The 13,272-nt window shown below is 47.9% G+C and overlaps 1 protein-coding gene across 1 annotated transcript in view; it reads left to right on the top strand.

The window, feature by feature from the left end:
• Nucleotides 1-6,744, top strand: part of RBP5 (retinol binding protein 5) — a 9,373-nt gene extending 2,629 nt beyond the window's left edge. The window contains exons 2-4 of the mRNA XM_018553199.1: nucleotides 2,895-3,073; nucleotides 5,834-5,935; nucleotides 6,682-6,744. Coding sequence (XP_018408701.1) covers nucleotides 2,895-3,073; nucleotides 5,834-5,935; nucleotides 6,682-6,735 — 335 coding nt within the window. The 3' untranslated portion in view covers nucleotides 6,736-6,744. The remainder of the gene's footprint in view (nucleotides 1-2,894; nucleotides 3,074-5,833; nucleotides 5,936-6,681) is intronic.
• The last annotated feature ends 6,528 nt before the right edge of the window (nucleotides 6,745-13,272 follow it).

Below are 13,272 nucleotides of genomic sequence, written 5' to 3'. Positions count from 1 at the left end.
CTGGCTCCGCCCAGTTGTAATGACAGATCAGAATCCCCAAATGACCTGGGTGTGCTGATCTATCATTAAACAATAACAACTGGGTGGAGCCTCTGGCAGGTGGCGGTCAGTAGGAAACAGTTAGTTGGTGCTAGCTGTCACCGCTAGCTCCGCCCAATTGTTTTTTTTTTAAAATTGATTTTTTATTTAAAATATTTTCCGATTTATTTATTTTTTACCTTTCTTCTCACTTTTTTCTATTCTGCTCGGTACCACGGAGGTACCGAGCAGAACAGCCAAGCCGAATGCCGCCCTACGGCATTCGGCTATTCACTCACTGCTGTTCAGCGCCTATGAGAATAGGTGCAAAGGGCAGCGAGCGAGCTGCCGAAGCTTCGGCTCAGTCAAAGTCCTTCTGCACTTCGGCTCAGCCGAACATGCAGAGCACATGATGTCACTGGTTGCCAGGAGCTGGGCGGGATGTCGGGCAGAGTGTCCCTGGTTGCTAAGAGACGATTGTGGAGATGCCCGTATGTAGCATACCCTGGATACGCCACTCTAGCAAGGGGAGGTTGAGATTCTCTTTCTGTGTAAATTGTTTACAATTGAGTTTGTTTTTGTAGTGTTAAAAGTGTAGAGTTAAAAAAGACTATTTGTACCAGAAAGTTCCTTCATTCTAGCGCCTTCATATCAATATCACTTAATGAGTTATAACCACTTTAGTTCCAAAATTGAAGAACAAATTTTGCTTAGAAGAATAAAGTCAGGCCTGGAACAGCAGACGGAGGCGTCTGTGTAGGGCCAACGTGACAGGGTCTTGGAGAGGCTTTTAGGGTTTAGATGGGGTTAAATTATTATCTCAAAGGGTTTTGGGTGGTGTCACTTACCTGATTGGTCAGGGTGCCGGAGGAGGAGGAGGAGGATAGCTGGACCCCTGGGAAGGAAAGGTCAGTCTCAGTGGGGTCCTCAGCGTGGAAGCCGCTTCCGTCCTCCCGCCCTGTTTGTCATATTTGTTTGGTTGCCTTTGTGTTTTCTCTTGTTTTCTACCTTTTCCTCTAGTTTGTCCTTTTTTCAGACATCTCAACTCTCCCGGGAGTCTCCCGCTATTAGATAGCGGCTCCCGGCCGCCCGGGAGAGAAACATTTTCTCCCGGAAAGGTTTAATCTGCTCTATCAAGCAGATTAAACCTTTCCCTGCGATCGTTTTTTTTTTTCTTTTCTGACATCGGGAGCCGCGGCCCGACCGTCAGTCAGAAAAGAAAAAAAAAGGCATACGATTGCATAGCTAGATTCCTATTGGCTATTGCACTTTGCAATAGCCAATAGCAAACTAGCTAATGCACCTGCCCACTGCTGCTGTCAATCAGCAGAGGGGGACCTGAATTTTTCTATCAGGTCCTCTTCTGCTGATTGAAAGCAGCAGTGGGCGGGTGCATTACCTAGTTTCCTATTGGCTATTGCAAAGTGCAATAGCCAATAGGAATCTAGCTATGCAATCGTATGCCTTTTTTTTTTTTATTCTGACGACTGCAACTGTCAGAATACTGTCTGCTCTCTCCCAGCCCCCTAACCTCTCCTCCGTGGATGGGGGGGGGGCACCTCCCGGAAATGAGAGGGACACCTCCCTGAAAGTGCTTCTTTCAGGTTGGGATCCCTGTTTTTTCTATCTGTTTTATCATGTTGTCTTGTCACTGCAGCCGGGCAGGGTATTGGGGTTCTTGAGGTGCAACATATTTGCTTGAGGTTTAAGTGACAGTGGGGAGCCGTCTTTGGTATGGCATCCCTGACTTAACGGGTTGTGATAGTTTGGGGAATATAGCACAATGGTGAGCGCTAAGAGACCACTCCTGAAGCCGACTTTAACATAGAAAGGACAGTCTTTATTCATTCAAAAGGTGAACAGTTCATGAACTTCACAAAACAACTTGCTTTTCTTCAGCATAAATAAACAATAACAGTTCATTGGACTCTCATCAACACATCATATTTTGGGTCTCACCGACATCTGGCTGTCCCATACACTCCCAGTGTGATAGTCCCAGGACTGAGAAATACACTTCTCAGCAGCTTTCCTCAGCTCCAAGCCTTTTAGCATTCACCCCTCGTGGGTCACTGTCCCTCTCTGTCTCCACGACAGGTATCTCAGTGTCACCGACCCTTTGGATGTCCAGCCTTCCTGGCTGTGTCACCTGTGCTCACGCACGCAGCAGCGTCTGCCTGTAGCCGTGTGCCTAAAGCACACCCACAACTCTCCTCTGAGCACTGGGCTGGCTTCCTAATAAGGCTGCTCTCAGCCACCTGTTCAGCCCAACCTGGCCACTGGCAACACCTGGCCCCAGGACTGGAGATCCCATCCCACTATAGTCTGGAAAACCTGGAAGGAATTGAACAGCCAGTTCCTCCTCTCCAAAGGTATTCACGTTGTGGAACCTCTCAGCCCCTCTGGCTGAGAGTCCTGGGCGCCAAAGTTGCCATACTACACCGTGGCATTGCCATGCACTGCCACAGGGTCCATCATTAGTTACTTAGTATCTGATGTAAGATTACAAGTCCCCGAGGCGGTGTTGTGCAGCTGGGGGCCGTGTGGGCAGATACCGGGTATTTTTGGTGATGGATATCACGTCAAGGACTTTAACTCCCGCGGTCAGTTAGTTTGTTACAATTTGTTACAATGGTTTAAAATTGGCTTTGCATTGAAAGGTGTCCCTCTTTTTCATCTCAGAAGGTTGGCTGGTATGAAGGCAGTTCTTACTTTGGTATCTTCACTTGAGTGCCACAGGACCTTGTCCTTGCACTGCGTAGCACTATGTAGGACTACTGTAATGTGTACTGAGAGTTAAAATTAATGTACCCCCCCCACCCCCCGGTGATTTCAGGTGCCCCTAAAGTAAGCCAGGCTTTGTCTTTTCTTTCCAGATGTTAATCTGGCATTGAGGAAAATCGTGCTTATGCTAAAACCGGAAAAAGAGTTTGTGGTGGACGGGAACCACATTATAATCAAGACCCTCAGCACCTTCAAAAACTACATCATGGATTTTAACTTGGGCGAGGAGTTTGAAGAGAACCTGGCCATCATTGATGGACGAATCTGCAAGGTAGATATGCAGATGGGAACCTTTTAGGGTACACATAATACGTAGACGACGGCTGTCCAGTCTGGCTATTTCCAGTCAAGGATCTCATGTCTTTGGTCAGTGGTGGAGGTTCTTCCCTTATCCAGGCCAACTCTTCTGAGGTGGACCAATTCATATTTAAAGGACGCATTCATTTTTGGTTTTGCAGGTATCCCCAAAAATAATCAAATCATGCTGTATTAAAGGAGAACTATGGAGTTAAGGCTTTTCCCCATAATTCTCCTTAGGGTAACAGGAGGACACAAACTAGCGTCCTCCCATCACCCTAGGCTCAGTATACCGCGAGCTGTAGCTCGCGGTATACTGAGACGCCGCAGCTGAAGCGGATCCCGACAATTGTGTGACTGACAGCTGGCTCTGCCTATCTAGAGGCAGAGCCAGCTGTACTCGCCCCCTCCCCCGTCCGATCCGCCAGTCAGCGTTGGAGGATCGGAGGGGGGAGGGGGGAATCCAGCCCCTCCCCTGCCACGGCAGAGAGCCGTGACAGGATCGAGAGGTGAGCGGACCAGGTATGTGTTCGCTCACCTCCCGATCTACTGAGCCGACCTGTGACAGTCTCATTGTCACAGGTCGGCTAGAGCTATGAGGTGAGTGAAAAGCACTCACCTCATAGTTCTCCTTTAATGCTGGTCTCACTTTATTTGTGTTGGTTCATTGGGTATTTCGGAAGGGTTTACATTCTGTAGGAAAGAATATCAGCTCCATTGTGCCATGTACATTATATTGCCATAAGTCCCATACACCCTATTCACTCTGCACAGAGCTAGGAAAGATGGCAGAGCTGTTCAAATAAAAAACAAAACAACCTTCCCGTGGAATATAAATATACATCTTTATCAATAAAAATGTCTCCACCCCTCATTATATCCTACTGGAACCTGAAATAATACTGCAATCTAGTCATTTGCCTGTGCTAGACAGACACCTAGGGGAGATGATCAGAACACAAAAACCTATGGTGTTTCTCATGACAGCTGGCCATCTCTTCATAGGAAACATTGATGTGATAGAGGAGTGATGGCAGAAGAAGACCTCCATGGAGTCTATTAGCAACATTTTAATGCTACTAAATACATGAAGATGAGAATGGTTCTGTTCAGAAGGACGGCACCTAACTCATCCTGCTTATAAACAAAGCAGAGGTGTAAATGCACCTTAATATTTACATCTTCCAAGCTGGTAATCCTCTGAAACATCAAGGACCTGTTCACACCTATGTGATACATCAAAACGCATGTTACTTGGCATCTCATTGACGTCGATGGGTCTGCTTGATATCCATTGTGGCGCGCCTTAGAAATTAGTCCCAGGATGTTTTTTCTTCTGTCGATGTGCATCAAGTGGCCCATATAGGCCAATGGGAGTTCGTAAAAAGTTTCCAAATCAGCCGATGTGATTTGTCTGGATTTGTTTTCTCATTTTGTCTCTCATAGTTGAGGTCTACCTATGATGCCAATTACAGGTCTCTCTCATCGTTTTAAGTGGGAGAACTTGCACAATTGGTGGCTGACTAAATACTTTTTTGCCCCACTGTATATATATATATTGTATATAACTAATGGTGTAGTAGGGGTGTGTCCATTGTCAATTTTCCCCACACCAGTTTTTCGGTATCGAGTACCAATATTTTTTTTTTGGTACTCGCAGATACCGAATGCCGATACCGGAAGTCCCATTAAGGAAGCCGGGTGGCGTGTAATGATTCGCTGCCCAGCTTCCTGATTAGCCGGGAACTGACACCATCCTCCCTCGTCATCAGGTGACGAGGAAGCATGGAGTCTGGGCATTCAGGAGACTGGGGGGTGGGTAATGACTAGCCACCTGGTTTCCTGATTGGCCAGCTTCTCGCCCAATCAGGAAGCCGGGTAGCAAGTCATTACACGCCGCCCAACTTCCTGATTGGCCGGGAAGCCAGCTCCATGCTCCCTGGTGATGAGGGAGCACGGAGCTGGACAATTACAAAGCCAGGTGGCGTGTAATGACTCGCCGCCCCGCTACCTGATACTGGAAGTTCCGGCAGCGGGATAAGTATCCGGAGCATCTGGGCGAGTATGAATACTGGCCCAAGTACTCAGTATTGGCATCCCTGGTCTATATACAGGGCCGGATTTACTCCACCTGCGGCCCCAAGGCCAGGTTCCACAATACGCCCCCCCTACTCACTAACCCACCCAATGGATCATGGCAGGGGGTGTGTCCATTGTCTACATATAACTGGGAACATGGCAGGGGGTGTGTCCATTATCTACATATAACTGGGAACATGGCAGGGTGTGTGCCCATTGTCTACATATAACTGGGAACATGGCAGGGGGTGTGTCCATTGTCTACATATAACTGGGAACATGGCAGGGGGTGTGTCCATTGTCTATATATAACTGGGAGCATGGCACGGGGTGTGTCCATTGTCTACATATGACTGGGAGCATGGCAGGGGGTGTGCCCAATGTCTACATATAACTGGGAGCATGGCAGGGGGTGTGTCGATTGTCTATATATAACTGGGAGCATGGCAGGGGGTGTGTCCATTGTCTATATATAACTGGGAGCATGGCAGGGGGTGTGTCCATTGACTATATATAACTGGGGGTGTGGCAGGAAGTTAGGAGTTCACTGGATTTCAGGCAGATGGACCGGTATCTTCCTGTACCCGCATTCACCTATAACTAAGCCCGCGTATCTCCCAGTTCTCCGGTGATCCCATGTCTGTCTTTCTATTAGACGACCGTGTTCTGGGAAGGTAACAAGCTGGTGTGCGTGCAGAAGGGCGAGGTGCCGAATCGTGGCTGGAAACAGTGGCTGGACGGCGACGTGCTGCACGTGGTGAGATTAATGTGATCAAAGATGTTACAAATAATCATTTGGTGCCTTTTCCACCGCTGAAGTTTAAAGAAAAAAGGACAGATTCGTGGAAACCAGTACTGAGAGAGGCGCAGTCGCTGCTGGACGTGCTCCATGCCGCACTATACGATATCACTATACGATATCACCATTATTTATGAGATCCGTAAATATTCTTCAACGCTTTGAGTCCAGGTGAGGCTGAAGTCGTACTATACTTCAGCCCTGATGAAGGGGGAGTGTGTGAACCCCTGAAACGTGGTGGTGTTGATCATTCCATATTACATCCTTGTAGACTCTATCACTGCTGGTGTGGCGCCCTTGTTACGTTCTACATCCAGCAGAAGAAAAATTGAACGGGCTGCTGACCCTTTTCTACTATGATAGACTTTAATGACCTTCTCTCCACCACACGTGACGCAGTTCAGGCCCAAAGCTCCATCATGGTAGGAAGGTCACATGCTCCTTCATACTTATTTCCAGGGTCAGACTGAACTGCATTGGTAAGAGAGACCTTTAAGTCCTTGGCCTGCGGTAGGCAAACTCCGGCCCTCCAGTTGTGGTGCAACCGCAAGTCCCATGAGGCATTGCAAGACTCTGTCACATGACCCCCAGAGGTGAAGTCATGATAGTATTTGTAGTGTCACCACCTGTAGGGCCGATGTTTGCCTACCCCCGTGTCCTAGATTATGCTGTGTCTTGACCTGACTTTGTCTCTCTCCCTCCAGGAACTCACCGCTAGAGACGTGGTCAGCACACAGACCTTCCGGAAAGTCCCGTGAAGAGGACACGGACCATTTCCTCCTTTGTTTTTCACGTGTTTATGGATTTTCCAGCTCTGGAGTTGTATATTAAAGTCACATTTTGCTGTACCTGCTGCATCTTCTTTGTGACCTGCTGTATGTCAATAGACCTTAAGGCGGGGGTGGGCAACTCCGGCCCTCCAGCTGTTGTGGAACTACAAATCCCATGAGGCATTGCAAGACTGACAGCCACAGGCATGACTCCCAGAGGCAGATGCATGATGGGATTTGGAGTTTCACCCACAGCTGGAGGGCCAAAGTTTGCCTACCCCTGCTAGGCTTGCCACCTTTTCTTCAAGTGAAAGCCAAACACTCGCGACGCGCGCGCATTTTTTGGGAGAATGAGTCGCGGCTTATTCATATGTAAATAGCACTGCCCCTTCATATGTAAATATCACAGCTGAGACTATTCTCAGTGGGGGACCAAGTAGCCCCTATCTTAATTTCAGTGGCCCCTATCTTAATTTCAGTGGCCCTTGTCTGCCTGACATCATGTGTCCGGGTTTCTGCTGTCAAGAAACCCGGACACGGCATTCAAAACCCGGACTGTCCGGGTGAATCCTGGACAGGTGGCAACCCTAAAGGAGAAGGAGAAAAAGGAAAAGGTTCCTGCCGTAACCACAGCAAGTAAATTCTATTTCTGCCTTTGACCTCCATTGGAGAGGTTTTTCCTCACTTCCTGTTTCCTTGACACCAGGAGAAGACATGAGGGGGATGCAGTTGTCACCTGGACAAGAAGGTGCAGACACCATGTGTTTTCTAACCCTTCCCCTACCAACTAAATATGGGTTTTGGTTTGTGCAGTGGCGTCAGAAGGGGGGTGCAGCCCGCACCCGGGACATATGGTGTGCTAGTGACATCTTTAACAACCATTGGAGGGGTGACACCAAAATGTCTGACAGTTATTTTGGTGTCACCCCCTCTAAAAAGTCGGGCACTCGGTCATGGATCGAGAGCCCGACAGTGTCAGGAGAGAGGAGGGGATCCGGCGGCATACCTCATCCCGCTGGGTGAACGTCTCCTCCTCTCTCTGCCAGGCATAGGGTTGCCACCTGTCCAGGATTCACCCGGACAGTCCCGGTTTTGAATACTGTGTCCGGGTTTCATGGCAGCAGAAACCCAGACACAAGATGTCAGGCAGACAGGGGCAACCAAAACTAAGGTAGGGGCTACTGGCCCCCCACTGAAAATAGTCTCAACTGTGATATTTGCATATGAATGGGCGGCGCTATTTACATATGAATAAGCCGCGACTCGTTCTCCAAAAAAAATGTCTGCACGTCACTAGAGTGTTCGGCTTTCGCTTGAAGAAAAGGTGGCAACCCTAGCCAGGCGTCCATCACCAAGATGGCTGCCGGCAGGCGTCAATTAGATGACCGCGCATGCGCGATGACGTCATCGCACACGCTCGTGGTGATGTCACACGCATGCACGATTACGTCACGGCGGGGTGTCACCCGGTCTCCGCTCCGGGTGACACCTGGTCTCGGGACGCCCCAGGAGATTTCCCCTTACTTCCTATCCCAGGAAAATGATCAATCATGAGCTATAGAGGTGTATGTTGACCACCGCCATTGACTTCTGTGCCCACTAGGTGGCAGGCTTGTACTTCCTATTCATGAAGATGCCGGAATGCGGCTGATCAATGAAGACTTCTGCAACAATCAAAAGTAACAATGAAACTTCTTCATATCCTATATTATATTTCTGTGCACACAGCGATGCAAAACAGGAGCAGAGACACATGAGACAGACTGACTATAAGGGCTCATGCACACAGGTACAACTATAGGCATATAGCTATACAGCATAAAGTACACCTGCATTTGCGGCCCCCAGGAGCCCCAGCTGCTGCATATAATCCTATGGACACAAAAACGCAACAGCTGGGGCTCCTGGGCGCTGCAAACACCGGCGCATTTTTGTTGCATGTGTTTGCGTCCGTGTGCAAGGCCTCTTTGATGTATTGATTTGTTCTGCAACACCCGAACAGTTGACATGGATTCAGTGCATATCGCTGCAGATAAACTCCACCGCAAGACTCATCACAAAACTTTAACACAATGATAAGGATCTTATCATGGCTGGAAATTCCAAACTTCATTGGACTTGTTTCTAAATAAATGTTTCTAAAAATAAATAAATATCTGTATCCTTGTGCGTCAGCCTTGTGAACTGAATGTATTATTTGATAGGCCCGGGTGCCATAGCAGGCAATGCTAACTGACGGCACACATTTATAATCCTATCTTCTGAAACTAGATTTACATTGCAGATAAATTAATTTATAATGTGCATCAGTATGAGGGCTTTTGCATGCAGCCGAAAGAGGGCCTTACGGGGAACGTCCCAGAGTATTTCTTTGGCTGCTAGTGGCAGGTGTGCTTTCAGCTGCATGCAGCCGGCCTATAGAAATCCATGTGCTTCCAAACCTGGAACCCTGTGCGTTCCGCACACCTGACTATAGCACTCTGTGGATTGCATACTCCTGAGCCCTGTACTCTGTGTGTTCTGTACGTCTAAACCTGGCACTCTGCGCATTACATACTCCTGACCTCTGTATTTTGTGTGCTATGTACTCATAAACCTGGCACTCTGTGTTCTGTACTCCTAAACCTGCACTCTGCACATTACATACTCCTGACCTCAGCACTCTGTGTATTCTGTACTCCTGAACCTGGCACTCTGTGTGTTCTGTACTCCTAAACCTGGCACTCTGCGCATTACATACTCCTGACCTCTGTATTTTGTGTGTTATGTACTCATAAACCTGGGACTCTGTGTTCTGTACTCATAAACCTGGGACTCTGTGTTCTGTACTCCTAAACCTGGCACTCGGCACATTACATACTCCTGACCTCTGTATTTTGTGTGTTATGTACTCCTAAACCTGGCACTCTGTGCACTACTTACTCCTGACCTCTGGACTCTGAGTGTTCTGTACTCCTAAACCTGGCACTCTGTGCATTACATACTCCTAACCAGTGGCGTCGCTACAGGGGGGCAAGGGGGGGCAATTCCCCCCCCCCCTAGGTTATCACTTGCCCCCCGTGTGCCCCCCCCGCTAACAGTGGCAGCAGTCCCAGCGCTAGCGCAAGGCAAGAGAAATGGAATCCCTGTCCCAGCAGATAACTTTGCCCGGGACGGTTATCACACAGTTATCTGCTGGGACAGGGGCTCTCCCCGCTGCAGCCTCACAGACTGTCAGTGGTTTCTCCTTACAGGCTGTAGCGATCTGTGTCAGTGGGGACAGATTGTCGATTACAGCCTGTAAGGAACCCTCCGACAGTATATTAAGCAATTAATGTATATTTTTTTTGATGCAAGGCCTTCCGCATATGTGTGCCATGCATATGAGTAGACTTGGGTTTTATTTAACTATGCCTCTTTAAGCTATGCCGCTAAGCATACTATATGATTGTTCTCCATAGGGTACCCATAGGAGCCCACAGTCTTTTACAATTTCAGCAATGCCCCTGCCAAACAGTATATGCTGCGGACCCAAAAAATGCCAGTCTTTGTGAAAAGAGGCAGCGAGAGAAAAATGCTTGGCATTATTGGTCAGTGGGAGAAAAATGCCCCTCGGCTTCTTTCTATGCGCTGCTGGGCTGTGTGATAGAGTTACCAACTGCAAGAAAATATACAGAGCACTGGCAGCTCTATCACGGAGCACCGCATCCCTGATCATTCATTCATATTAGTCAAAGATCACTGAATCCTGCAGGGCTCTGTGTCTATCTACAGCTGCTGATAAACATGCACAGCCCCAACAGATGGATCACACAGCCCTGCAGAGCTAAACAATGTTTCACTGTTATCTGTTGGGGCTGGGTATTTACATGCAGCCACAGATAGACGCACAGCCCACAGGCTGTATGATCTAATGTCAATGTCAGCATTGGTCTCCAGAGCGGCCCCTGCTTCCTTTAGACTAGTGCTGTCACTCAAAATTCTGTCTCCTTGCTAGCAGCCTGGTCGGACAGTGGTGGGTAAACTGTCCGACCACGCTGCTTAGCAAACTCAGGACGGATTTGATGGGAACCAAGTGCTAAATTCACTTGGTCCCCTGGAGGATTAACTAAGAGTTTCATTTTTTTTGTGAGAATTCTTCTTTACATATTATAGTAATGTTTCTGTTCACACATGTCATTTCTTATCCAAACAGTGGAGGGCAGCATGGGACAGGCACTGTTTCTGGTATCAGAACTTTGTGTACATTAATGCCCTTCTGCCCCCTCTTGTTCTCCTCCTCCCACCTGCTAAATCTGCTGTTTGCTCCAGAGCCGTTCACTTCTTGGGACCTAACTCACATAGTCAAAGAGAGGACAGGATGTAAGTATAAAATCTGCAAATTTCCTCCATTTTCACAAATTTGTTTTCCATATTTATATGGCGCCAACATATCATGCAGAGTATGGAGTACATACAACCATTCACATTATTACCTGACCAGCAGAGGAGTTTACAGTCTAATGATCACAGGATTTCCATGTACACTGAGGGGTCTATTTATAAATGTTTTTCCCAAAGATTTAATCAACTTTCACCCAAGATACACTTTTGTTTACATTTCATTTACCTGGTATAATGTGTGAATCCTGGGTGAGATTGTATCGCTCTTTGGGTCCACGCATGGGAGATCTTAACTCATGTATGTAGTGCAATCACCCCAACAGGGACAAAGACAGCAATAACAACCGGACAACAACAAAAAGACAAACCACGAGGGCACAGTTGTGTAAAACTCAGATACGTGGAGTCCAGCAGGATCGATTCTAAAAGTCTGAGCTGTGCTGCTCTGAAATTCAAGGAGAGAAGTCCAATTTGTGTCTATGTGCCTTGTGAATAACAACATGGGATGTTCTAACCCTTCTACATGCCTTCCATCACTGAGACAAAGCATTGTGTTAGGGTTAGCACCTTTCCTTCAAGTGAAACCCGAACACTCTAGCACCGTGCGCGGCAATTGTTTCTTTTTTTTAAAAGAATATAGAGGAGAGAGCGAGGAAAGGCAGCAAGGGGAGGCAGTAAGGAGACCGGCTATAGGAGGACTACAAATCTCAACAATACATTATACAGCAATTCAAAATAATATGAAGCTGCATACACTGTGTTGTTCTGGGTTTGCTCCTCGATGTCTCCAGGTGGGCCAGTGGCCTGTGAGACTCTTGTGTGGGCTGTGCGACACTCAGGTGGATGGTGTGACTCTCAGGTGGGCTGTGCGACTCTCAGGGCTGTCTGGGCTAAGGTATCTCATCAGTGGTCCGCAGGCGGGCAGCACGGTGTCAGGAAGCCGGAGGAGAAGGAGGAGCAATCACAGATGCGGATGCCGGAGGTCCCCGGAGAGTGTGATACCGGGAGGCTGCATCTGCCTGAAACCTGGATCTTCCTCATAGCTGCAGGCACCTGTAAACAGGCACAGGCTGCCCTTAGCTCAGAGAAAGGTCCGGTTTCAGGCCGATGCGGCTGCCCGAGATCGTGCTTGCCGAGGACCTTGGCAGCCGCATTTGTCAGAAAATTTAAAGCGCCGGTGTTGGAACTGAGTGTCTTGTCTCCGGGTGCCCGCTGGCTGGACACCCGGACATAAGACTCCAAAACCGGGCTGTCCGGGTGAAAACCGGACGGGTGGCAACCCTAGTTTGTGTAGATGTCTACATAAACCTGCCGGTTTGTTTTGAAGCAGTAGATGGGAACTCGTGCCTAGAATTGCCATGCAGATTCTGCTCCTGGTGGGTTTCTATTGCAAAGTCTTTACTGCTTTAAGATAAGCAATGGAAGATACCAATACCTGGGTTGGGGTAGGGTGAAAATATGACTCATATTCATAGCAGTGTTTACATATTGTAAAATACAAAGAGTCAAGAAATCTTGGAATTATGGAACCTTGGAACAAGAAAATAATCCATGACCCAAATATAGGTACAACAGATTCACAATACTGACACATTTCTTATGGGTAGTGGTATATAACCGCATATAAAAAGCATCATGTATATTAATATCACCTACAGAAGATGTAGGAATGGGCATAGAAGATATTTAATAGCATGGCAGGGTACGTTTTGTAGTTTAGAGGGAAACGGTGGAAATGGGGTAAAAGGTTGGGGGGGCGGGGAGGAGGGGGCTGAAGGTAGGGTGTGGGTTGTATATTACGGCTTTCAATTAAATTTTAGTTTCCGGTGGTTTACCAATCCCAGAATTCTGGTGGTGCAGGTCCAGAGTATATAAGAATATCTATAGCCAAAACTTTTTTCTTAGTATACAGTTGGGCAGGTATTAACATGCCTGTTGGATTTTTTTGCCGTCTGTGTACCTGTTGGAAAGATTCACCCGTTTTTTTGTCCTGGTGACCATTTGCCACTGGAAAGAAAGTTGAATAGCGTGTCCCCTGCTGAGCACTTTGGTTTTTCCCTATAGACGCTGAGTCCTGTAGTGATGTAGTGGCTGGCGGGAGAATCCACAGCACCCAGCAGGGGGCACACTATCTGTCACATCAGGAGGTGTCAGAGAGTACCG

This window comes from Nanorana parkeri, unplaced genomic scaffold, assembly GCF_000935625.1.
Source record: "Nanorana parkeri isolate BGI_ZX_2015 unplaced genomic scaffold, ASM93562v1 scaffold113, whole genome shotgun sequence".
Taxonomy (NCBI): domain Eukaryota; kingdom Metazoa; phylum Chordata; class Amphibia; order Anura; family Dicroglossidae; genus Nanorana; species Nanorana parkeri.
The sequence above is the reverse complement of the archived record's forward strand: the minus strand, read 5'-3'. Positions and strand labels throughout refer to the sequence as shown.